We start from the raw sequence: 26,399 nt of genomic DNA, 5'->3' as shown, positions 1-26,399 counted from the left end.
TTCCTGAGGGCCCTCCCCTGCTATCAAAACCATACCAGCACCAAACCAGCACATTCCACCCCTTGCCTCTGTCACAACAGTTGTCAATAGTAACTGCACCACTGTTTCCTATTTAATTATGGTAGCCGTCCATGAAGGAACGGGGAGAAAAGTCTAGGAGGGAATGGGAACTGGGATCAAATCAATGGAGATAAAATGGGGAAGGCATAATGGGAGATAAGAAGTAGTATGGGAAAGTGACCTGTGAAAGGAGCACCATGGCAAGAGTCCCAGTGGGAGGCAGGTTATGCTGCTGACAGTATGATGAGGCAATGTACAAATAATAAAGATGTCAATAGTAAACTGTGAGGAGTGCTATACAAGGAGTGCTTGTATGGAAGTTTTGCTTTGAGCTAAGAGGACAGGTGACACTGCATGTACAACTTTTCTCACAGCCGAGAAGGAATTTGACCTTCCTTACAGAGCTGGGGAAAGCAGCAAGATGTGTTGTGGAACCTGCCTGGTGATCTCCACCCTTGCAAATGGGCTGTCTCTTCACCTGGACTGCAGTTAGCCTGGCTGCCTTCACCCCGTCTACTGCTTCTCACTCCATCGTTAGTCTTCAGTGCTTTCATAAACTGCAGGCAGAGGAATGCATTAGCAAACTGATCTATGATGCTCTGAAGAATGTGAGGTTTCTCTTCCCCTCTTTTGGCTATGTGGCACAAGAAGAAACCCAGCCAAGTAGGAGGCTGCCTTCAAGTTCTGTCTTCATTCTGCTAGTGTTGGTAGTCAGGATGCTAATTTCTTGAACTGATTAAACATTCTCTCTGAGGGGAGAGTAAAACCATGTCTACCCATCAAGTTGCTCCTGGGCTGCTTGTTCTCTTTCTCTAGGTAAAATGCAAGAGTCCTTTCCATTTTTCACAGCCACATAAAAAGCTTTGCCTCACTGCAAAGGTAATGTCAACAAGAAACAAAGTCCAGACATGGATTTGGAAGTTTATTATATCATTTGTAAAAGGACATGGCAACATACAGCCAGTTAAAGAAATCACAAGACCTCTCCAGATGGTTGTGATGACCTGTGTGAAGTTCATTATGGGCAAAGAGATTTTCAGATAAGACAGTCTTGAGGGGATTTATTAAAATGCTGATGAATGCAACAAAAGATGAACCAGTTCAGAGATCTAAGATATGCTCCACCCTTTTAAATTATTTTCTGAGCAAACTACAAATTAAATAGCCTGAATTCCTTTCTCCTTCCACCCTCCCTTTTAAAATGGCTTTTGCCAGGGAAATCCCAACCAATACTTATCCCTGTCAGTTCTTGTAGTATAAGTAGAGTTTTGTAAAATTTCAAATAATAATTAATGTAATTCAGTGTTAATGATACTTAAAAGATAAAGCCACGTGTATTGTTACTGATAAAATAAGTCCTGAAATTTCTGAGCTGTTCAAATGGTTTAGTTTTGTAAACCTCATTGTATGAGAAGCTTCTAAAGTTTTCTTGCTTTTGAGAAAACTTAAGTCCCATAATCGAGGCAGGCAATAGACACAACTTAAGAAACTGACATCCTGTGTATTTTCATTATAATTCTTTAAATGTCACTACTTGCAAGTGAGAAGTTGTAGTGAATATGTTTGTTTAGTGGCAGATCTGACCAAATTCTAGAGGAACTTAATTAGGTTAAAAAGTTGGGAAAAACAAGCAAAATCTCATCCTAGAACAGTTTTTTCTTTAGTTTGCAGTGTGTAGAGCTTCCTAGGTTATGGTGGTTTTTTAAATTTGTTTTACTTCTCTTCAATAAAATACAAATGTGAGTGCAAAAAGTCAACTTGGAAAGTGGTAATTTCGTAATTCTACCACCTTACACTGGAAAGTATTAGTGTAGCAAAATAAAATGTGGGTTAGTACAGGAGATACAAAGTAGTGAGTAACTGTCAGATAACAGGTGACAATTAAAAGGTAATTTGAGAATGGTGGGATGATCTTCAAAAGGCATGCATGGGCATGACTTTCAAAATGTTAGTGATGGTGACATAAGAGAGGACATGAGAGAGTGGATGTATGCTGATGAAATAAATTTGGGAGTCATCAATGAAAGATTCACCATGTAATTCACAAGCTAGAGTGCCTTTTGGATTAGAGAAGTAGAAACGTGATTCTAATCAGTGATACAAAGTGCAGTGGTGTTCATTTAGGGCCATTGGCAAGAATTTCTTCTGTAGGCAAATACCTAATCTGTGGGAAAAGATAAGAGAGATTGTGCAGTGAAGCCACAAAAATGCCAAATGTTAAGCTAGATTAGGCTTGGAAACATGTTTTCAGAGCAGCTGAACTGTTCAGGCCATTTTCCGCATTTCTGAGACACCATCTAGAACACTGTGTAATTTTAGTTATGGATGCAGAGACTTGTGGACTGACTGAATGCAGGATCAGTGCAGAGGGTGAGCCTTGTGCAATGATAAGGGAGATGTCTTACAAGGGTTAACTTAAAAAGATTGGCTTGTTTAGGCAGCCAGGCTGAAGGCTGTGGAAATACCAAGTGGGAGGAAACCTTATGTAAGCTCAAAGGCAGTGGTGGCAATCAGTTTATGGAAAAGATTTTTAAATGGAATGATGGGGACAAAATTTGTTACTAGCTTAAAGAGGAGCTTGATCCTTTATGAAAAGGTTTATAGAGTAAGTTTGTCCACGTTGGATCCAGGAAACAAAATGCATGAAGACTATATGGAAAAGAAAAAAACGACAAGGTTGCATAGAGAAGTCTGAGGGGAGACATAAATAATTAGATGGATAATGACTTAAACGGTGGCATAACTGATTTGTTACACGTTGCAAATACATTTTGATGTGAGGAGGAGCAGCACCAGAATAGTTTGGAGGATGTGTCTTGTAGACATCTCTGGAAAGAGACTTCAAAAATAATGGAGAGTAACTGAAGAATGCCTGAGGCAGAATGTAGACCTGAGGAGCTTCTGAGATATCTTCAGCTTGTTTTTTTTTTTCTCTTTTTCATGTCCCAGATGAGCAGCTACTTTGTTTTATCTTTTGATCTTATTCTTCAAAAATCCCTTGTTTCACAGCACAATATCCAAGTAGCATTCTGAAGATAAAAGAAACCCAAAACTCGTTTTCCTCATGGGTTCTTCTGTGCTGCTTCTCACTGTCTTTTTGAATAGTTCATTAGCCTAAGACTAGGGATGGTGTTGCCCATGTAAAGATGAAGGGAAGATTTTTCCCCTTGAACTTTCTGCCTAAGGAAAGATGCTCCTTTAATTGCTGTCCTCTTCAACCTAACTAGTAGAGCTCTGGTGTGTGTAATTTCCTCATGCTCACTTGGAAGCTGCTCTATTCCCCCCCCTCATTTTTATGCCATGCCCCATCTGTGTCCTCACCCTTGCCCCAGTATCTGGGAATGAAGGATTAGAAGTTAAGCTCTGGAAAAGGGAGAGAGAAGGTGTTGTTTCAATGTTTGTTTTTCGCTACCCAGATCTACATTAATCAATGTAGATAAATTAAGCAATAAATTAAATTGACTTCCCCCATGTCAAGTCTGTTTTGCCCATGATGCTAAAATGGTGAGCAGTTTCCCTGTCCCTATCTTGACCCACAAGCTTTTTCATCCTTTTTCTCCTCTTGTTTTGTTGAGGAAGGGAGTGGGTGAGCAGCTGGGTGGGTGTGTGGCTGCAGGCCAAGGTTATTGCACCACAACTTTCTGTGTTTTGCTAGCTCTATCTTTAGGCTGTTTCTGGGCTCATTCTCTGAGCCATGGTAGCTCAGAGGCTCCCTCTTTTATGTGTTCCATTGCAGTCTCCTTGCTGTGCTATCTCACTTTCATTTTTGACTCCTTATCTCCTCTGGCTGTTCTCCATTTCTTTCTGTACTCTTTGGTTTTGATTTTCCACTCCCCTCAGGTTCCCTCTGACTGGAAAACAGGAAATGTAACCCCCTTTATAAAAAGGGAAGAAAAGAAGACCCAGGGAACTATAGACCAGTCAGTCTCACCTCTGTGTCTGGCAAGATCATGGAACAGATCCTCCTGAAGGCCTTTCTAAGGCACATGGAAAATGTGGAGTTGGTTGGTGACAACCAACGTGGCTTCACCAAGGGCAAATCATGCCTGACAAATTTGGTGGCCTTTTATGATGGGGCCATGGCATTGGTGGATAAGGGATAATGGATGTAATCTACCTGGACTTGTGCAAAGCATTTGGCTGTGTCCTGCATGACATCCTGCTCTCAATATTGGAAGGATATGGATTTGATGGATGGACCACTCGGTGGATAAGGAATTGGTTGGATGGTCTCTCTCAGAGAGTTGTGATCAATGGTTTGATGACCAGATTGAGACCAGTGATGTGTGGTGTTCCTCAGGGTTTGGTACTGATTCCAGTGCTGTTTAACATCTTTGTCAGCAACATGGTCAGTGGGATTGAGTGCACCCTCACCAAGTTTGATGACAACACCAAGCTGTGTGGGTGAGGTTGACCTGCTGGAGGAAAGGGATACCATCCAGAGGGACCTTGACAGGCTTGAGAAATGGACTCATGCCAACCTCATAAGGTTCAACAAGGCTAAGTGCAAAGTCCTGCACCTGGGTTGGGACAATCCCAAGCACAAATACAGGTCAGGCAAAGAATGGATTGAGAACACCCTTGAGGAGAAGGACCTGGGGGTATTTGTTGATGAAAAGTTCAACATGAGTCAGCCATGTGCACTTGAAGCCCAGAAAGCCAATTGTGTCCTGGGCTGCATCAAAAGAAGTGTGGCCAGCAGGTCGAGGGAGGTGATTCTGCCCCTCTACTCTGCATTTGTGAGACCCCAGCTGGAGGGCTGTGTCCAGTTCTGGGGCCCCCAACACAGGAAGGACATTAAGTTCTTGGAGCAAGGCCAGGGGAGGGCCATGAAGATGATCCAAGGGCTGGAGCACCTCTTCTATGAGGACAGGCTGAGATGGGGCTATTCAGCCTGGAGAAGAGAGGACTCTGAGAAGACCTCCTAGCAGTGTTCCCATATTTGCAGGAGGACTACAGGAAAGCAGGTGAGGGACTTCTTATGAGAACATGTAGTGATAGGATGAGGGGCAATGATTTTAAGCTGGAAGAGGGTAGATTTAGGTTACACATTAGGAAGAAATTCTTTAGTGTAAGAAATTCTTAGATTGCTGTGTGATAATAATTCATCCTTTATCACAGACCTTGGAAGACAGGTAAAGTCAGAAGGAAATAATGCAACAGAAGGGCAGTGTACAATTCTAGGTAATTTACATGGTGTGGATTAGAGATGATCTCTAAAAAGGAAAACCTGGGCCAGACTGGGTTGAGATGCCATGCCCTGCACGAGGCATGGGCATAGTACTTAAATTCTCTGGAGTTAGTAAAGTCCACTAGATCTCTGAAGCTCCTTTGTTCCCGCTGGTCATCTGGATTAATGGTAGCAGTCTGCCTGCACAGGGGAGGTAAAGCTTTCCTGGGAAAGAAAGTGAGATAGAGATAGACAGATGTAAACCCCATATGGTATATTTACTTACCTGTTCTTGTTGAAGACCTGAGGATGGTCATCCTTTTTTGTCCTAAAATAGGGAAAGCCTGCATGTTTGAAGTCTTAGAGCCTTATGAGTTGTGGGATTGGAAAGCCCTGAACAGGAAGCTGAAGTTTTGTGATATATTTGGGGGCTAACATTTGGAACTGGTGTAAAATGCTGAAAAACACATCAAAAAGTTGTTGAATGATCATTTTCTGCTGTTCTGTTCACACTTCTTTGATGTTTTCTCCTGTTGGTGACAGTCTGTAGTGATGGGAAGTGTTGCCTTGTTTATCCTTTGGGGGAACTTTTCAACTATAATAAAATTAATACTTTTTTACAATTACATTTTCTTACTGGCTTTGACAGTGGCAGAAGAACTTTTTTTCAGAGCAATACTGTCTGTGTGCCAATCTAGATCTGTTCTTTTTTTAAATTTTGTTATTATTTAATCATTGGCTTAATGATGGAAAAGCACAGATGACAGGTTGTCTCTACTACTGAAAATGTGTAGTTTTTCATCCTTCTCCACTCTCTCTATTCCCACAACCCTCTCTTTCCTTATCTGCTATTTCAAAACTTGTGAAATCACTTGTTACTGGAAAAATAATCAGTTTAAGATTTAATTTAGCTGAGCTATTCAGATATGCAGTGGTTGGGGCTGCTTTGCCTTGAGACAGAGGTGCCTGACCCTCAATATAGTTGCCATATTTCTAGGTGTAACACTAGCCTACTCTAAGATAAAGTCCTTTGTCATTAATTAATGATAGCTGTACACACCATGCAACAGAGCAGAAACCGTTTCTAATGGCACTCCACTAGAAAGGAGACTATTTTTCTCACACTTCATTGTAGCACATAGTGCATAGGTTTGAGTGTCCTTTTATTTAACATAATTAAACAGCTGGCAACCGGTCACAAGTGGTGTTCCTCAGGGCTCAGTGTTGGGACAGTTTCTGTTTAACATCTTTATCTTGATAAGGACATAGAATGCATTATCAGTAAGTTTGCAGATGACACCAAATTGAGTGGGAGTGTTGATCTGCATGAGGATAGGGAGGTTCTACAGAGAGACTTGGATAGATTGGATCATTGGGCTGATGTTAATGGTCTGGGCTTCAACAAGGCCAAGTGCCAGGTCCTGCACTTGGGCCACAACAACCCCGGGCAATGCTACAGGCCTGGGGAAGTGTGGCTGGAAAGTGTCTGGCAGAAAAGGACCTGGGGGTTCTAATTGACAAGTGGCTGAATATGAGCCAGCAGTGTGCCTAGGTGGCCAAGAAAGCCAATGGCATCCTGGCTTGTATTAGAAATAGTGTGACCAGCAGAAGCAGAGAGGTGATTGTCCCCCTGTACTCAGCACTGGTGAGACCACAGCTGGAGTGTTGTGTCCAGTGTTGGGCACCTCAATTCAAGAGAGATCTCGAGGTGCTGGAGCAAGTACAGAGGAGGTCAAGGAAGATGGTGAAGGGCCTAGAGAATAAATCTTATAAAGAACGCTTGAAGGAGCTGGGAATGTTTAGGAGGCTGAGGGGAGACCTCATCAGTCTCTACAACTGACCTGAAAGGTCATTGTAGAGAGGCTGGTGCTGGTCTTTTCAGAGGTAATTAGCAACAGAACAAGAGGGAATGGCTTCAAGCTGCAACAGGGGAGGTTTAGGCTGGACATCAGGAAAAATTTCTGCACAGAGAGAATTGTGAGACACTGGAATAGGCTGCCCAGTGAGGTGGTTGAGTCACCATCCATGGATGTGTTTAAGGGTCATTTGGACATGTTGTGGGTGGATGTGGCTGAGGAGAGAACTTTGTAGGGTAGGGATGAAGGTTGGACTCAGTGATTCCGAGGGTCTTTTCCAACCTGAATAGTTCTGTGATCCTGTTATTAAATTGGCAGGTGCTATGACCAGAAAAAATACGTGATCTGCCCTTTGCCACTGAATTTTCCTTTAATACTGAACCGGGAGCTGAGACAGGAATGACAGCATTTATTCTCTCATTTTCACCCGTGTGACCACTAGAGGCTGATCTTCTCCTTTGTCTGCAAGCTTCACTCTCCATTCTTACTCAGTTTTGAAGCTGATTTTTTTCAGCAGGTATTTTAGAAACCAGCTCTTGCTGATTTATTCCTCAAGATAAGTTTTGGAAGGTGAAAATTAATAATACATATTTATTTCTAAGTGTTATGAGAGAGTTGTAGTTTTATAATGACTGTTACTTGCAGTATTTGATGCCCTTTTGAATAAAAATACATAGTTACAGATTCCTATGACTGTATTTGCTTTCTTCAACACTTACTTGGAAGTACTTGAGAAAAAATAGAATTTGAGGACCAGTTCTATCATTCTGGTTTTCAGAGCATAACATTTATCTGTATAAACCTATTTATCTTATGAACAAGTTGCGGTCACTGGGAATAATAACTCAGGACCTCAGGTGACACTGACCTTAAACCAATGAAAACCTCTAAACTGATATCAGTGTGTATTTCATCAATAGTTTGCATCAGAAGTGCAGCACTACCTTGTACTAGAAGAGCAGTAAAGTTGAGTGTTTTTAAGAAAAGTCAGAAATAAGTCTTTAAAACCTTAATTCGTTTCCTTCCCTCTCCTTTTTGTCACATTTATTTACATGCATGTGCTGTATTTTTTCTATCTGCCTCTGTTTTTCTCCTCCTTTACACTTTGCATTTCTGTCATAATCTTTCTCTCCTGTTCAGCCTCAGGTGGATAATGATAGTCCTTTCCATCTGTCTTGATATCTGCTCTACAACTCTGTCCTTCCTTCTTCCTCTAAACCTTCCCACTCCCAAAAACCTGACTTTGACCCATCCCTCTCACTGCTGCTGTGTGTCCTTCTACTTCTCTTTCTATGCCATTCCTGGCTTGCTTTTTCTCTTAAGTCTGGAATATGGAGCCAGGGGGTACTCAGAACAGGTAGCATCTTAAAAAAAATCTATGCATGGTTGAAACAGACTTGTTGAATTCAGTTCATCCTGAGTTTTTATAATGTGGCCAAAGTGACAGATGTTCCAGAGGAATTTCAAGGCTGACACAATTATTTTTACTAAACTAGATGTTTTTTTTCTTGCAGAGCATGAGTGGGCGAGAGTTTCTTGAGAAAGCAATTGAGTAAAAATTGATTTAATAAGAGAAAAATATTCCTTAAAATTATCAAATTATTTGCTGAAACTTGCTAAGGCATTTGAACCTAAAGAAGATGCTAGGCATTCTGTCTTGATACTTTAAAAAGTTGTAAAGTATCAGAAGAAGAAGAAAGTTCTAAGTTCCAGTTACTGGAAAATGCAAGGCAACCTGAAATACAGGTGGCACAACCAGTTTTACTGGTAATTTAAACATCTTTCTCAAGTTCCCATTTGCTTCTGGCAGTTTACTTCCCTAGTGCTTCAGTGAGCATTGCTTCTTGATAGATCTCTGGCAGAGCAACCACAAGTAGAGGTACTGAAACCTGTGGTACAGTGAACAGAATATACAAAGTAAAAGAAAAGCACAATGGAAGAGGAAGGAATTATAAATGAACTGGTGATGATAATAAATATGTAATTCAGGATTTTACTAATCTATACCAGCATTTGAAGAAGCCACAATCAGTAAGCCTAGCTGTTGATTTTACAGTTGAATTTCCTGAATCTGGAGATAATTCAGTCTGAAAAGGGATTTAAAAATTTACTTCCTATTTAAAACAGGTGTCTCTGTTTCACTTGTTGAAAAACCAAATGTGTTAATTTCATTAATTTAATATTTTAGATTATTTTGGAGTGAGCAGCCTCACGTTGTAACCTCGCAGAATATTTTCTAAGTGAATACTTCAGGCTTCTCTTTAGAGCAATACTGAATGTCTGTCAGGATTAGTTTTCTTGGATATTTACCTGAAGACAAAAATCCTTGATTTGCTATATTGATAGGGAATGATGTTATTTGGAGAACAGCTGAACCTCCTTTTAAAAGAAAGGTGATAACTAATTTGTACTGTTGCACAGCAGAGGGCACTGTCATCATACCTGATGTAGGCTGTTCACAAAAATTGTTCAGTATCTCACTTGCATGGGTACTGGATCATTTCAGCCTTAAAAACAGTAGAAATATCTTCTGGGCTGTAAGTTCCTATTTCTCAGTTGAATGCCAGCAGATGTTTGATGTTTAGGCTAAATGATACCTCTGGGAGCAATAAAAAGTTACTTAATATGGCTTGCATGTTACAGTACACTGTAAGTAGAATTTATTCTCTGCCTCTCACTTATTGTTGGGATTTTTTTTCTCTCTGAAATAAGTTTGTTCCTGTGTCTTGAGTCTTTTTTAGCCTTATGTAGGCCCCGTGACAGGGACACTTCCTTGCAATCTGGATTTCATTGTGGTGGTTCTTTGTTTGATGTGTTGTTTTTTTTTTAATCTTGTTTTTTTCAGCAGTCTCTGCAAATCTGTAAAAGATGAGGTTTTGTAAATATAGTTAACGATCTAATCAGACAACCTTATGTTTGATTGCCAGCTCAGGCCATGTTCTGCAAATGTGAGCAACAGCAGCAAAGCATCAATCTCTTTCCAAACCCGAGAGGCAGAACTACAGAAATGAATGAGGTGCCACATGCAAGCTTACTGTCATAGCCACCCTGTGCTTGGTGGTGTTAGGAGCCCAAGGAGTAGGTGTGTGACCTACTGTGTTCTTTCCCAGAAGCATAGTTTCATAGTTCTCAGTTACTGTTTTTTTTTGATAAATGAAGCAAGCATTCTACGGTTTCCGGTTGTGCTGTGTATTTGGTGCCAAGTTGTGGAAGCATGGAAATAGGATTTCAGCATGTAGAATGAAGCACTGCATACTGAGGTTTGCAACTTAGCAGAATTCGTGCTGTAGTTCCTCTCTCCACACTGACACCCAGATTTGCTGAGATGTTCAAGTTGGTGTGTGGCTGTGGGGGAGATCTCCTCTGGTGTAACCTCTAGGAGGGTAAGCAACCAGGGTTAGCATTTGAGCTGCCAATCTGTTCTTGTTGAGTCCCTGAACCACCTGGAGCAGTGCAAGGAAGTATAGGAAGGTGCCTGCTGAGCACAACCAGGGGACAGCTTGGTTGTGCTTAACGTATATGAGTAGGCAGAGCTGGTGAGGATGGCTTGGGTGTGACCCTCAGAGGGAGAGGGGGTGATGGAGGGAGAGGGGGTGATGTCCTTCGGCTGCAGGGCCAGATGCGGTGAGGTGACTCCATAGCTTCTCAGCCAAGTGTGGTTGCAGTGTGGAATAAATGCTGGGAATGACTAAATAAATAAATAAATAGATGAGATGGGTGATAAAAACTATGAGTTGGTCAGTAAATTCAAAGGCCAATGCATTTTTGGTCATAATCAGACTATGGTCTGCTGACCCTGAGTGCTAAGGGAGGGATGCAAGAGAACAACTGCTGTTTGGAGGCATGAGGTTTTAATTGGCTGGGAGAACATCTGAGAAACTTTATTAGCAAAATTGATTGGTTTATAACCAGGAAAGCCTTACCTCATGTCATGTACAATGGATGTTGTCTGTGTATTAGAGGAGCTACTGAGATTTATATAAAGTTGGTACTGTTGTTCTGAGGTGCCTGGGTCACTACATCATTACATGACCAACAACTGGGGCCAGCAAACCATATGTTAAACCTGTTTTCTTGTTTACCACGCAGCTGTGTGTGATTTGCCAGGATTGTTTGTCAGGAGTAATGGGTATCTAACAATTTGGACATTGTTAAAATGATATTATTAGCCATTTATCATATAGTGCTGAATTCCCCTTAGCTGAGTCTTTCCAGAAAAGAACAGATTAAAAAAAAAAAAAAAATTAAAACACTTTTTGATGGGCTTCTAACCTTCTTTGACCTTTTAGTATCTCTTTAAGAGTGAAGTTAAAACTAATCAGAATGAAATATAAGTAAATGTGGTTCTGTGGGAGTGAATTGGCTTTGTAGAATCTAATTCTTTTTATATTTTGATTTTTTAAAAATACTTAACGTGACTATTTGTGCTTACTATAAATATTAGTTGGTGGGATCATCCTTTAAATCAATTTCTTAATGACAGGATAATTTCTGTTATGTTGAAGAGGGTAAAAGGGGTTAAAAATATTTTTTTTTACCTTTCCAGTTTTTTCAGTTGTGAAATTGTAAAAAAAATACTTAAACGACTCATGATTTTAAAAAGGATGCCTCTTCTGAAGAAAACCCACTAACAAATACAAATGTAAGATTAGGCATCAGTGGAAATTTGCATTTTTGGCATATGTTTTTTTATATACTAAAAGGGGTTAAAAATATTTTTTTTTACCTTTCCAGTTTTTTCAGTTGTGAAATTGTAAAAAAAATACTTAAACGACTTATGATTTTAAAAAGGATGCCTCTTCTGAAGAAAATCCACTAATAAATACAAATGTAAAATTAGACATCAGTGGAAATTTTAATTTCTGGCATATGTTTTTTTATATATATTATCTGTGATTTCACTGTATTGTTTTCTTGTTTGCTGCTCATTTACTATGTGCATCCCAGTTACAAACCCTTGGGGGCAGGCAAGCTTCATGGATTTGGATGTAGTAGGGCTGAGTAGTTTGTTTCAAGTGTATCTTAACAGCAGAGTTCTGACTCCTTCTCTTAGAGATGGTTCTTGGACATCTTACTCTGTATATTATGTATTGCATATGCCTCAGAATTTGCATACAAAAATATAAGATGAAGAAACAGGACCCCCAAAACCGGTCAGACATAATAACATCTCTTTTCTTTTGTAGTGTGGGCTTCATCTGTTTCACAAGACTTGACTGGGAAAGCTGATTCCACACAAACCCTTGCTTAACACTGAAGTGATGGTGGTTTTGTGAAACAGTGTAAATGAAATGTCATTCTCATTTTTGCAAATATTTTAAGTGCATGTGATTTTTCTAGTATATGCATGCATGCAAACAGATACATGTTACTTAAATATACATATCTGTCTGTTTCCCCTCCTTTCATTGTTCTTATTTTTTGTGGAAGTTGTAAGATTTAAAGGACAGTAGACAGCGTAGCACACAAACTATCTAGGTTTTCTTCAGTTATAAAGAACTACAGGCATTCTCTTTGAATATGTGATTCATTAACTTAGGCCTGTGAATGAATTAAAAGACAAGGAGGAAAAAAGTGACTCATTTTTGAATAACAATTATTTCACCAAATTAGAAACACTTTTGTATCTTAATTCTGAATATTTCAGTTGTTTAATGTAGTTGGTGTGTTACAAAGCCCCTCCATAAGTAGCAGTGTTATGTGTTCTTTTAAAAATCCCTTGGTTTTTCTTCTCACATTTTGGTACAGCTCCATCCTCTTACTGATGTCTGTCTAGAGGAAATTGGAGGCAAAGCAGAACAATGCCCAGACATGCAAAATGTATCTGTAGTTTGCAGAGCACAGCTCTAGTCACGAGAGCTTCAGATTCCTGTAGAGGGAGGCAAAGAAAAATGGAAATTGGATGAACTGAAATTGCTCAGTAAATAGATCCAGTGTGTTTTGTGGTTTTGTTTTATTTACCTCACTAATGAGGGCAGATGAGGGTATGCTATAGGATGGGAATAGGCTATTAAGACAGAAGTACAAACTTAGAAGTTTTAGGAGGAGCTGGTCCTTTTTTCCAAACCCAACTTTTGACATCTCCAAAGCTTGGCTGTTTGTAATGACACAGGGGAACAATGTGACTGTTGAGCTAGTCATTTTGTATATGGGGACTTACGTCCAAAGATAGCTAAAATATCATAGATGTTGACAGTTCCTTTACTGTAGATTAATTTTCAGCTTGTTCTCTGTGGTTACTGGGAGCTTGACCTGGGTCACAGGTAATAAAAGAAGTTGCTGTGTGTGTGAACCCCAGAGCTCCATAGTGGCAGCAGGTTTTTATAGCTAGGACTGTGAGCCTGTATGCCTTGCCACAGATCACGTTTCCTCTCAGTTCCCTGGTTTTAAATTTTGACTGCTGTTGTACCTGGCTGCCAGGCAGCCACTAGATTCACATGGCTGATTCATTTTGAACTGGAGTTTTCTCAGACACAGGGCTGACTTCTCTCCACTCCATTTGAACTAAGCACAGCCTGGCCCTTCTCTTTGCACAACAGCCATTTTAGCTAGCTTGCAGGAAAAAGGAAAGTGTGAAACCTTTCTACAGAAATATCTAGAAGGAGAGCAAGGTCGGTCCCAGATCACCTTTGTGATGCTTGGCACTGGGTTTAGGTTCTTTGCAAAGCTCACTGTTCACAACACAGCTTGTAAGGATGCAGGAGTGTCCCCTACCACCGCAGTCATCTTTATCAATGAAGTGGAGTTCACTGCACAAAAGGAGTGTCAGTCTTGTTCGGTGGCTGTGCCATGCCTACCATAGTATGCAAGCATCATGTCCTTTACTGGAGTTGATATTTGTTACAGCAGGAATGATCCCATTTGGAGTTTCACTCAAGTCTTGATGTATGGGAGAGGCAACTGCAACAATTACATGGGCTGCTGCATGTGAGTTCCCTGTAAATAAACATCCTTGGGAAAACTGCAGGGGTTACTTTTACCCTGATCTTACTCGATTGCTTATAATTTAAGTAATTTTTCTGTAAAAGTGATCAGAACTGAAAGATTTTTATAATTAATGCACCTTAATTATGGAGACAAATATTACGTTAAAAACATTAAGTTTAGATCACTGCCTGAAGTGTAGCTAAAACAATAAAAACATGGTCTCATAATAGTCTTACACTTACAAGACTGAAGCAGGCCAAGACTTGGCAGAACTTGGCTTTTAACCTTTCATTTTACTTAAAACCCTCACAACTCCAAATGATTTTATTTTTCATGGCAGATTGTGCATCTCATGTGTGTTTGCCATATGGGAAAATATGTATTTATGTACACTTGTTACCTATTTTGTATCATTTCCTTAACTTTTACACAAAATGCCCATTTAAGAGCTCTGAATTGGTCCTTCATAAGTAGTCTTTGAAGCATGAGTGGGACCATTAATGCTTGTGCACCTGTATTCAAACAGTGCCAGCGATTATGATTCAATACTGCAGGGCAATCACAGTGTATCTTACTCAGCAGATATTAAACTTACCTGAACTGAGAAAAGGCTTTTCATGCTGAAATTGGGCTTGAGAGCAATTGAGGTCTAATTAACTTAACATCTGATAACATTTGAAAATAGAGATTAAATTACTTAGGTAGATTTTTATTCTGCTGCATCTGACTTCCATCCAGTTGAAAAATTTTAATCTATGTTTATTTACAATATTCAAGGTTAGATTTATTTATTTATTTGCTTGCTGTTCTTGCTAGTGCTGTTCACACTGTTTTTTTCACATGACTTATCTTCTTGCTAGCTTGATAATTATCCTGCTGGGCAGGATGAGAATTTGTGCCTTAAATCCTATCTATGTAGAAAAGGAAAACTGTTGATGACACTGCTAAAATTAAACCAGTCAATCTCCTGACACATTCCAAGATCATAAAAAGGCCTATGTTTATAACAGTATTTCTTTTTAGGTTGGGGGCACTCCATGCCTGTTTAATCTAGTGTACTTCTGCACTGCTGTAGTTCAAACAACACAAAAAATTCCTGCTTTTTGTATACTTCCATCATGATTTTGGAAGAGCTCAGGCCATCTGAAAAGCTGTAGCCCTTGGTTGTTCTCCACCTGGAAGGATATCTGCCTCACGTCCTTTCAGCTGAGCCCCCAGAAAGTCTCCTGAGAATGGTCTCTAATTCCTAGTAGTGAAAACTGTCTGGATTGATTAGCTTATGCCTTACCTAGCAGTAATTTCATCTAAAGCAGACTGACCTTGCCAAGAAGATGTGTCACAGGAAATTTGGAAGGGTATGCTGACATGGATGTTAAATGAACTGGTTATCCCAAGTGTAGAGTAGTAATAAACTAGTATGGTTTTTCATTTCTCAGCCCTATCTAGCTAGATCTGTGAGTGGATGTTTGATTGCTTATTCTGTATACTTAGTGGATACTAGGAAATATCTTGTAGTAATTTCCCACACAGAAAAAAAGTAATTTAAATGACCATGTCCCATTTATTCATTTTAAGTAACTCTGAGAGAGTACATGACCTGTTACTGCTTGATAACTTCATTTGCCCTGAAAACATGACTTCAATAATAAGGAGTCAAGAATCTAAAGTGCTAAATGTGTCTAGCTTTAAAGTCTGGCCTTGTTAACTTAAATAAAATGTGAAAGATGGTTCAAAGTTGTCATGCATGAGACTAGATGTGGTCCCTTTAAGTTATAGCACTTGTTTCAGATGCTTTTCAGCTTTCATACTCTTGGCAGTCCGTAGGGCATACTCTAGATAACTGTAAAGGTGTAACACAGGCACACACAAAATAAAAAGCATGATGCAAGAGCTTTATGTCTTGCTTTACAACATAATGTTTATTAAGCTTTTTTCAGTGATGACCAGTGATAGGACTAGGGGCAATGGATGCAAACTGGAGCATAGGAGGTTTCATGTGAATATCAGGAAGAACTTCTTTATTGTGAGAGTGACAGAGCACTGGAACAGGCTGCCCAGGGAGGTTGTGGAGTCTCCTTCACTGGAGACATTCAAAACCCACCTGGACACGTTCCTGTGTGATGTGCTCTGGGTGATCCTGCTCTGGCAGAGGGTTGGACTAGATGATCTTTTGAGGTCCCTTCCAACCTCTAGGATTCTGTGTTTCTGTAATGGCTGAAAACATGCAGTGCTTGTCTTTTCACATGCCCTATAATGTTTTACTTGATGACTTTATCTGTTTCAGTAATTCCAGAGATTTGCAATTCTGACCACCGTAGCATCTGGTCATGGTTGGGACAGATTTCTGGTGGTGATTTATGATAGATTACATAGTAGCTTAGTGAACCAAGGGAACATGGTAGTAAAATAATTGTATTGATTCTTTATAGGCCATATATATGGAGATTGTGCTTATGACTTCTTTGCTATTGAGAAGGTCAATTTTATATTGGTGAGTTAAAACTTGATCCAGAAAGGCTGTTGCTTAATAAGTCATGTAGATTGGAGTGAGTTTTATTATTGGAGGATAACATTTGCAGTCTACTAATACATATTGCAAAGCTGTCATTAAAAGCAAATAAACAGAACAGTTAAGCAGGTAGAAGTGGCAAAATATTTGCTGAAACAGAAAGGTGGAAAAAGCTGGAAATATGTTTATTAAAGGAAAAAACTATCATCACTGTATGCAAACATAACTTTGTAAGACTTAATGAAAGCCATACCCAGTCCTGTACCTACTGGATATATACTGGAGTTCTTTATATGTGGTGGGGTAAGGAGGGGTGAATTAAATTTTTTGCACTTGAAGTATCTTAGGTAAACTTCTGCATATCTTTTCAAAGATACAACAGTTGCTGAGCTTGTTAATACTTCTGACTGGAGGTAGACAGTGTTTTTATTATTATTTTAAATTAAAGGATCATCCAAATAACATTTTCATTCTATCATAGAGTTTTGTTGGAAAATTAAAAAAAATTACTTTGGAAGAAACAAAATACACATTTGTGTATTTAAATAGTTACAAAGGGAAAAACCAAATCTGTTTGTTAGTTCTTGATTTCATCGAATACACAGAGATTGAAAATTCCCAAGTCACTGTTTTTCTCTCATTAAAATGGATGGTGGAAGTTGTGTGCATCATCATCCCTTTGAATACAGTGCTGTTAAATAAAGATAATATATTACTTCCTCATTAAGAATTTTAGCTGACTTCCTCTTCACAAATGTTTCTTCTTTTTTTAATGTAGCATTTTTTTATGTTTGTAATTCTTGTGTAAATGAACAGATGGGAACACTTTGCATGTAAAGCTTCAGGATTATTTAGGGAAGGGCTAAATGGTGAAGTGGTGTGCTCATTGAGATTTCCAACATAAATGTATCAATTCTTAATTCACTGTGAATATCACTTTAAAATTTCCTGCCCTCCTGATTCTGAGTTCTTAGGAATGTTCTTAGCTCTGGATATACTACTGTGATTTCCTCATTTGACCTAGGGAAGGGTTTTGTGTAGGTGATGTAGAACCAGGAGATTACTTTCCTTCCTAGCCCACAGAACTGTGGTTTAGATTGAAAAGGAAGAAGAAAATGAGTAAGTGCAAGTAATTGAAGATGGGAGAAAGTGATCGCTGTCCTTAGCACTATCTTGGTAGACAGACTGTTCATTTTTTGTAGAAAAAAAATGTGACCAGTTTTGAGAGGGTTCATTTTAGATTGACACCATTTAAATTGGAGTCTTCAGATCTGAAGTTGTTCTGTCATGAGTTCTTTTATAGTCCTGGTTCCCCCTGGGAACTTCCATAGTGTTTTTGTCATACAAACCTGGAGAAATGAGGCCTATGGAATAGCATTTAACCCAAGCTGCTTTGGGGTTGGGAAAAGAGAAGTTTGCTTGTCTGTGTAGAACAGCTATTAAAGCAGTTTTTGGGATAAACTTGCTTGACCTGGCAATTGATTTCTGCAATTGAACGTAACACTGATCCAAAATCTTTGATAAGCTGTCAATATCTGTCCAGTCAGAAATAAAAAGTTTGTGCCTTAATAGGCTAGGAAGGCAGAGAAAGAAATTATTTCTGTGCTGAAATGATTTCACATACTCGGGTGGAAGATATTGCCATTAGGATAAGGAATAAACAGTGCTTATTCCTCGAGCAGCTATCTACAGACAGTAAACCATTACTGTGATTAGGTATCTCAATGTGAGGAAACACTCTTACAACTGAAATCTATACATCCCTTAGAGAGTGCCTTGGAAGCCAGAAGTAGGACAGTGGAGCCAATTTAGGACAGACAAGAAAGCTTTACACAGCTAGAACTGCTTGAGAATGTTGGGGTTTTTTAATATAATCGCTGCACTGGATTTTATCCAGAATACCTCTACTGTTGTGAAATATGCTACATTATTATTATTTTTTTTTAATGGCGTAAACAGACATGATTTTTGGTTTACATCTTATCCAAAAGAATGAACTTTCACTTCCACAGTACCCTACTAAGCTGGCTAAGAAATTCTTTATGCTTTTGGTATGTTAACATGTGTAAGAGCAGAAGTTGTTTAACACTGCTCAGTTGCAGAAGCTGAAAGATGCATAGATATTACTCAGTCTAGTGGAAAAAAAACAACTGAAAAATTGGAGGTAGCAAACCTGTTCCATCTGTATTTCTTACTGTTGTCTTTTTATAAAGAGAAAAATGCAACAGACTTTACACTAAACAGATGCAACTAGTATGTCTGAAGCATTGTGTTCCATGTATTAAATACATTGTTATAGGTGCATGTGTTTGTGTACTTCTGAATTATTCTCTGCATCATTTTAGATAATTTAGCTTTGTATCTGATTTCTAAACCCACTGTCAAGAAGTTAATATTTCAACCACAAACATTCAACATGTTAAGAAAAGGATGATTTTAGAGGGAGGGAGAAAGAGGGAAAGGAACAAAGGAGCTGGCATTCCTTTTGAATTTGAAGAATAATTGAAGATAATGCATTATTTCACATGTGTCAGAACTGTCTTGTGGATCTTCAGCTATTATCAGCTGGCATATCTCTGGGTATTTGATTTAACAGAGATGAAAATCAAGCCCTAGTTATCCGGGGATTCGAAGTGATAGAAACTTTTGAACCAAACTACAGAAAATAGTTGGGTTTATGGGCTTCAGTTGGAGAAAAAGTGATGTTGGGTTTATGGGCTTCAGTTGGAGAAAAAGTAATAAGTGATAGAGAAATGGCTTTTTTGATTGAACATAGAACTAGTAGTGCTGGTAAGAGGCAAAATGAGTCATCCATACTAAATGTATTGAAATTTCTCATGCCCTCACTGGTTTTTGTTGTCTTTTCTATATAATCTGAGATGTGCAGTGGGATGAAGAAAAGAAATATTCAAGCAACAGTAGGTTAGCCTTCTTATTTAGTGTCCTCCTTTTATTATAGTGTTGCTGGTAAATACCAGTAAAAATGAGTGCTAATATTTTAAGAGCTGGAGAAAGGTAGCTGAGACTTGATACTCCCTGCTTGCCAGGTATTTACCCAAGTATACTCTGCTTGTGCTGTCACTTGAGGGTAAAGGGAGTATGTGCAGCCCTGTGCTCAAGTTCTACTTGCAAAATGCATTGTAAAACTGATGTTGTGTGGTTCCCTGTTGACAGCCTCCCAACAGCTTTCCCAAGGAAATGTGATCATGGTGAGGCTGAGTATCTAGTGCTGTTCCACAGAAAAGATACTTTATGTCCAAAATGAAGGTGGTTTCAAATGCCTAGAAGTTTCTGCTATGGTGTTCATGCTGGGCTTGGGAAAGGGGACATTTGTGTGTCTGCCAGACCCAGCCTCTCAAATGTTTCTGGAATGTTTGAAAATGGCAGGGAGAGGAGGTTTCTCCTTCCAGAAGCTGAAGTCTGCTGGACTTAGGAGCTGTGTAAAACAGTCTTGTACTGGTTTTAAATGTTCTGGCTGATCACACATGGAACATGAAATGCTTAGTTGGGGAAACAGCCACGAAGGACTTCTGTCCATCAGATGAACATTAAAAAAAATATATATATTTTTTGAAAACACAACTCAGTAAGCCTTTACTTGCTCTAAGACTACTACCCTTCTGACTGCATATAGAATCTAGGATTTCGGACATCCTCATGATTCCCTATTGTAAAAATGTTGAGCTGGTTATTTTGTTGCTTGTATACCGATTCTCCTAAGCTGAACATATAAAATGAGCACATTGTGCACACCATCTTCAGCCCAAAATCTGTCTATTTTTAACATGGCAGCAGCCATCTTTTGGCTTTCTTGTGTTTCTCATCTTTTCACCGGACTATGAATTGTTGTCAGGCTAAAATGAACATATCATACAACTAAGGGTAGGATGGGTAGGAGAGTGAGATCTCACATTTCTACAACTTTATGGCCTGGCAGTCTTAATGGGAGGAAAAGTAATAAAACTCATCCTTTTGTTGGCGAGGTGGATGGATCAGACACTGAGCACCCCGCAGAAGCAGACTGATGGAAGATGAAATCTGTGCTGATCTTTGCCAGTCAGTTTTCTGCTAGTAAATGCACTTCTGAAGTCTGTGTCAGCTGGGTCTTGCAGGACAGGAATGCCATTGCCAAGTGACTAGGGACATCTTTCTGTGTCAGAATGATACGTGGAGCCGGAGATATTACAAAGATGATACTGATAAAAGGGCATAGCAAGAGAGAGACATTTTTTGATGGAGGCACACTCTTGATCTTTTGTGTTTTCAAGCTTGTCCATAGCCAGGGAAATACTCATATCTAAACTGTGAGCTACATGAAACTTAAGTGTGAATTAATGCCATCCAATCAGAAGATGGTCTAGTGAATATTTTGAGCAAATGTAGTGTTTCACCTAGTGTGTGAAACTGAACTTCTGAAATCTGTAGGAGCATGTGGAAGCTTTGGTTGTATTTGGCATGTTCATTCATTAATTCTGTAGCTGAAAATCATAGATTCAAAATGTAACAAAAAAATTACCTGAATTCCGTAAAGTGAGTCAGTTTATTTTCATACACTTTTGTCTGAGGCCCTTTGAGTTCAGGAGATCACAAGATCCAATGAACTTAATACATCTTCTAAATCCATTATTTTTTTCTCCTTCTAGTGGTTTATTTGAAATAGTTCTGTAGCAGTTTTTAAAACGGGTGTTTCAGTGGTTATTTGCATATCTACCTATATCTATCTATCTATTTATATCTATCTATATAGATATCTTCATTTTCCTTTAAATACTAATGGTTTTCTCAACGGGTGTTTCAGTGGTTATTTGCATATCTATCTACATCTATCTATCTATATAAATATCTTCATTTTCCTTTAAATACTAGTGGTTTTCTGTACCACTGAGGGAGTCTATCTGCCATGAAAGACTTGGAGATCTATGCTTCTAAAGTATTCTACCTTTGGGAAACTGCATTCCATAGCTATAGAAGGAAATGACTGACGTGCCCACCTCATAGTGTTCGCATTTGGCTTTAGAGTCATTGGGGAGGCATCACCCATTTCCTTGTTAAGAGTTTTCAGCTCAGCGAAAACGTTCTGTTGCTGGGCTTTTTGTCACAGTGTGCTAACATAGTGCACATCAGTGGGGAGCTGATAGGTTTTGGGAAGGTGCTAAGTGAGTGATCTTTTTAATCTTTTTACAGAATCATGTAAACCCAGCAATGGATTTTACACAGACCCCTCCAGGAATGTTAGCCCTTGACAACATGCTGTACTTTGCTAAACATCACCAGGACGCTTATATACGGGTAAGGCTTCTTATCTTTGAGATCTGTGCTGTTGCCTGTTCACACTGGTTATGTTCTGTTTACAGTTGAGTTCAAAGTGGAGGTTCAGAATCCTGATACCATTCACAGCAAGTTCTAGGAAGGCAAACCACCTCATGCTAAAGCATGACATAAGTCTGTAAAAGCTTTGGGGGAAAGCTGTACAGCTATCTAGTCTGTCAGTGCTGAGTCAGATATTATAGATACTACTTTTTACAAATGTTACTTTTTTGCTTAGGCCTGTAAAGAGAAGGGAAATGAGCTTGTGTCTGTTTCAGATGCATGATGGATGTCCATAAGCTCCTAAATAAGTAATAGTGCAGAATTCTCTGTCTTGCTCTGAGTCTACCAAAAACTGCCAAGGTTTTTTGTGGAAAGGAAGCTTTGAAGAGCAAATGCCTTATTAACTGATTTAGTTAATATTGTCTTGAGAGTTAAAATGTTCCCACTAAAACTACTACTGTAGGTGAGGCTTTGAGCAAAATAAGTAAAAAGCATCACAAAGATTCAATTGTACAACCTTAGCCTGCCTCCTGCCCACTCCACTTCCCACATTTGTTATTTTAAGAGTAGCCAAAGCAAGTTATGTGTTGCATCTTTGCAAGAGACATACAGCTCAATAATACCTGCCTCTGAATAGAACAACTTTTCCAGTCTTTATTGAAATAGAATATTTGCCAAGTGCAAACCTAATGAGCAGAGGTGGGATTAGATGATAGTCTAGAAAGTCAGTGTCTTGAGATTGTTGGCATGGTCCAGCTCTCCAGGAAAGTGTGCACACTCAGATCTGCTTAAAGAAGGTTGTGTGTAGCAAGGAGACAGTAGACACACCAATCATTTATACTAAAAAGTAAAGAGTGAACTTTTGATATGCATTATCATCTTGCTTTTGCTCAAAGTAGAATAGTGTCAGAGCTCTGATAAGTTTGTAAAGGGCATGCTGATTTTGAGGCCAGGATTTTCCACGGGCATAATAGAAGACCACAAAATTGTCATATCTGCTTTTTAAATGTATCTTTCTGTCTCTGTTTGAATCTAGCAATAACCTTTAAAAGAAACTGTAGTAACATACAATACAACAGCATTTATCAAACCCTATAGTCCCTTGAAATGGAGCATTATTTTACATACTGGGCAATGAGTATGTTTTCTGGATAAACTATGTTGAAATGTGGTTTTGTTTATGAAAAGGGAATGGGTTACTTTTTCTCACTAAAATTTTGTCAGAGATGGAGGCTGCTATTTCATAGGCTTCTTGAAGATTCTAAATTTAGAGAATATTTAGGGATAGCCAGTGCTTCAAAATGAGAGAGTTGCAGTTATGTTGAAATAGAGCTTTCATTGACATCTCTCAATTTTTTCTTATTTTTCATTTTCACATTGTAAATGCTGTCTTAAAAACTGGGTTCAGTGTAGCATGTAATTATCCACGCTTTAGAAGGGACTTTGGTGCAGGCTCAGCTTTGCTTCTGTAATGCCATGTTTTTGCTGCTGCATTACTGAGAATTCTTGCTGTTATTTTGAAATGTCTGTTTTTGATCCTGCATGGTTCCTGTCAGGAGAGTGTCTTGGTGCCTCATGTATTTCCCATCTGAGAAGAAGTACGTGTGCACTAGAAATGCCACACAGGCATGCTCAGATTAAATTGCTTGCCCAGAGTTGCTTTGGGAACTTAACACACCTGCAGATTATGTTAGCCTACCCATCTTTCCTGACTAGTTCCAGTTAGTGCTCTCACCAGCGTGGCTGCCATGGTAGCTCACTTATCTGCAGTGGTCCACCTTGTCATGTTAACAGTAGGCTGAACACCTCTGAGGTGAACGGTGTTGTGCAGCTCCTACAGCATTGCTCATCTTTGATCAGAAAATACATGTTCTATCTTTTCATCTTGACTTACTAGCTGGTGTACAGTAGTTTCCTGTGGGCCCTGATATCCTTGTTTTCTTCTCATTTTGAGTTCCATACTTCATGTCTAACATCACCTTTTTCTCATGGCCTTTGGCTCCCAAAGTTCCCACAACACCAGTTTGCTCTACTTGTACAGCCTGTTGATTTTGCCTATTTTTTCAGATATATTTCTACTCCTGTACCCTGTTAAAAATTCTCTCTGTGATCAAGGTCAGATTTCCACAAGCAATTGTTAGCTACAAAAGTAATACTTTTATGCTCAACAATTTGTCAAACAGGAGCTCTTTTTTGCTGTTGTTGTTGAATACTAGGAAATGTTTCATTCCTAGGAGGAAAGATTGTTATCAGCTTGGGCCTTTGCAATACAGTTGTACTATGTACAACATAGTACAACATAGTTGTACTGTGACTTAATTCCTAAGCCTCCAAATGAGATAGCATCTGTGCCATGCAGTAGTTAAAAATTTGAGGTTGGAAACCAGAGTTGGTTTGAAGCAAACTTCAAAACAGAAAGTTTATCCTCACTGGATGTGTTGTATAAAGCAGACTATCAGGAAATAGCAATGGTTTCACTGGGTCTGTTGGCAGTGCTACAAATCCCTGTAGTCTGACTTGCCACATCCTTTGGATGCCCCAGATGTATGGCCCTTAGTAAAGTATCTTGTATTACTGAAAAAAATGGATAAGAAGTTAGAAGAGAAGACAAGCAATAAGTAATCTCTTCCCTTTCCCTTCCTTTTTCTGCCTCTCGTAAGTGATTCTGCTTAGAAATAATTTGCATAATACATTGATAAAAGAGGTGAGAAGGATGTCTGAAACTGAAGTGCCTGTTGGGGTGGAGGAAGAAGTGGGACTTCAAAGACTAATACCAAACAAATGTACTAATGGAGAAGCAAATGCAACTGCAATGTGTTGAAGAATATGGGTATGAAGGCAGTGGAGCAGATGGATAACTCAGCATTTTGAAAGCAGGCAGTATTTCAGTGTGAAAAAGTGTCACACAGTCAATAAGGAAACAAAAATAGCTGCACTTTTTTCCTATTTGATTCTTTCTTACTTCTCACAATCCATTTCTGCTATTCACCTTTTTGCTGTTGTACACTTATTCCTCAATTATAGTAATATGTTTTCTTTGCTTGATTTCTTTCTTCAAATAAACAGTGCTGTTTTTCTTTATTTAGACTTTAATTGTTCTTGAATCTCAGTTTTTGTTTACTATACAATATGACAGGAGCCTCCAGAAAACAGGTGGTTTAGTGGAGGGTAAAAAAAAAATATTTTCTTTGCTTGTGTGGAGTCCTTAGCTATCATTTGGATTTTTAAAAAAAGTTTTCTCTTGAATTATTTTCCTGTTGAGTTCATTTTTCTTTCTCTCTCCTTATTAACTGTATGGTGCTGTCAGTGACTGCTATGCACTGCATATTTTTTCATGATCTACTTAAATAATCAATTGCTCTTGTCAGAGGCTTTCCTTTTAAAAGGTGATGATATAGTATATGGAATGTATTGATGGAAATAATGTTGAATCTCTGCAAGAAATTTTAAAAGTTTTCACAAGAAGTTATTGGCAGCTTCCCAAGATACATAATTATAGGACAGTCAGAGTATATAATTAAAGTTAACAGTGAAAAAAATAATTGGAATAAAGCTTTGTGACAGGTAGTTGTGGGGTTTTTTGTTCTTTTGGAGCAGGTAAGTCGTGTCCCATCTCCCCCCACTTCCAATTTTCTCCTTTGAAAAATACTTCAGCTTCATGTTCTATTAATTTTAAAAATAATATTATGAATTACCCTTTAAAACAGACTTCATTCAGTGCAGACACTGAGATTTTTCTTACTGGTAACTTTGAAACTCTCCTGAGTGTAAAAAGGGTCTGAGGAAAAACCTTTCCATGGAAATACTGTTATGCTACCGTTGCTATTAGCATCTCCATTTATCGGTGCTGTGTCACTTATTTGTGGTGAAAGAATATTCAGATCCATTTTATTTTCAAGATACAATGAGGAGAAGAGGTTTAAATACATGAAACAGAAACATTTCCTATGCATATGTGTATATAGGTGTGTGTTTGCACTTCAGTGATTGTTAATACTGATGTAAAATAAAGATATTTACCTAATTTGATGTAAAGTGCAAGCTAAAGGAACCAAAATGGCACACTCCTTTTATTTGTAGCCCAAAAAGAGACATTTGATAGTTGTTCTGTGTTTAAATGTGCCATGTTTGTGACTGGGACACTTTTATAGAAACACCAGCATTTTTACTAAGTTGATCCTTGTGTGTGCAGTTAGTGATCCTTCAGGTGTTCTTGAGAGCAGGCAGCAATATCAAAGCTACTGCTCCAGTTGTGAGTGGACTGCCATCCATGTTGGATCTTGCCTAACCTAACAGTGCTTCCAGGAAGGAGGACCAGATGTCTTTGGGTAAACTGAATTTACAGCAGCTACACCTTAGCTTCTTTGGGATGAGATTCTGCCTTGAGAAGATGCGTATTGTTGTTGCCTAACTTTGTTTAAGCACAAGAGAAACAGGCAGACCAACTTTGCAGCTCTGGGTCTGAGCTTTGGCTGTCCATCTCTTTGGGTTCTGCTCACCCAGCTACCTAAGTTTATGACCAATTCTTTGCCATTTATTAGATTAGTAGGCCTTTCATATGTGTAGG

At 38.9% G+C, this 26,399-nt stretch overlaps 1 protein-coding gene across 2 annotated transcripts in view; it reads left to right on the top strand.

Annotated features, from left to right (window-relative positions):
• Positions 1-26,399, top strand: part of ELMO1 (engulfment and cell motility 1) — a 268,680-nt gene that overhangs the window by 75,425 nt on the left and 166,856 nt on the right. For both annotated transcript variants that reach the window (XM_010002153.1, XM_010002154.1), the window contains exon 13: positions 21,707-21,811. In XM_010002153.1, the coding sequence (XP_010000455.1) occupies positions 21,707-21,811 (105 nt within the window). The remainder of the gene's footprint in view (positions 1-21,706; positions 21,812-26,399) is intronic.

Source organism: Chaetura pelagica, unplaced genomic scaffold (assembly GCF_000747805.2).
Source record: "Chaetura pelagica isolate M959 unplaced genomic scaffold, ChaPel_1.0 scaffold417, whole genome shotgun sequence".
In the NCBI taxonomy this organism is placed as follows: domain Eukaryota; kingdom Metazoa; phylum Chordata; class Aves; order Apodiformes; family Apodidae; genus Chaetura; species Chaetura pelagica.
Note: the sequence above shows the minus strand (reverse complement) of the source record. Positions and strands in the feature narration are given on the sequence as shown.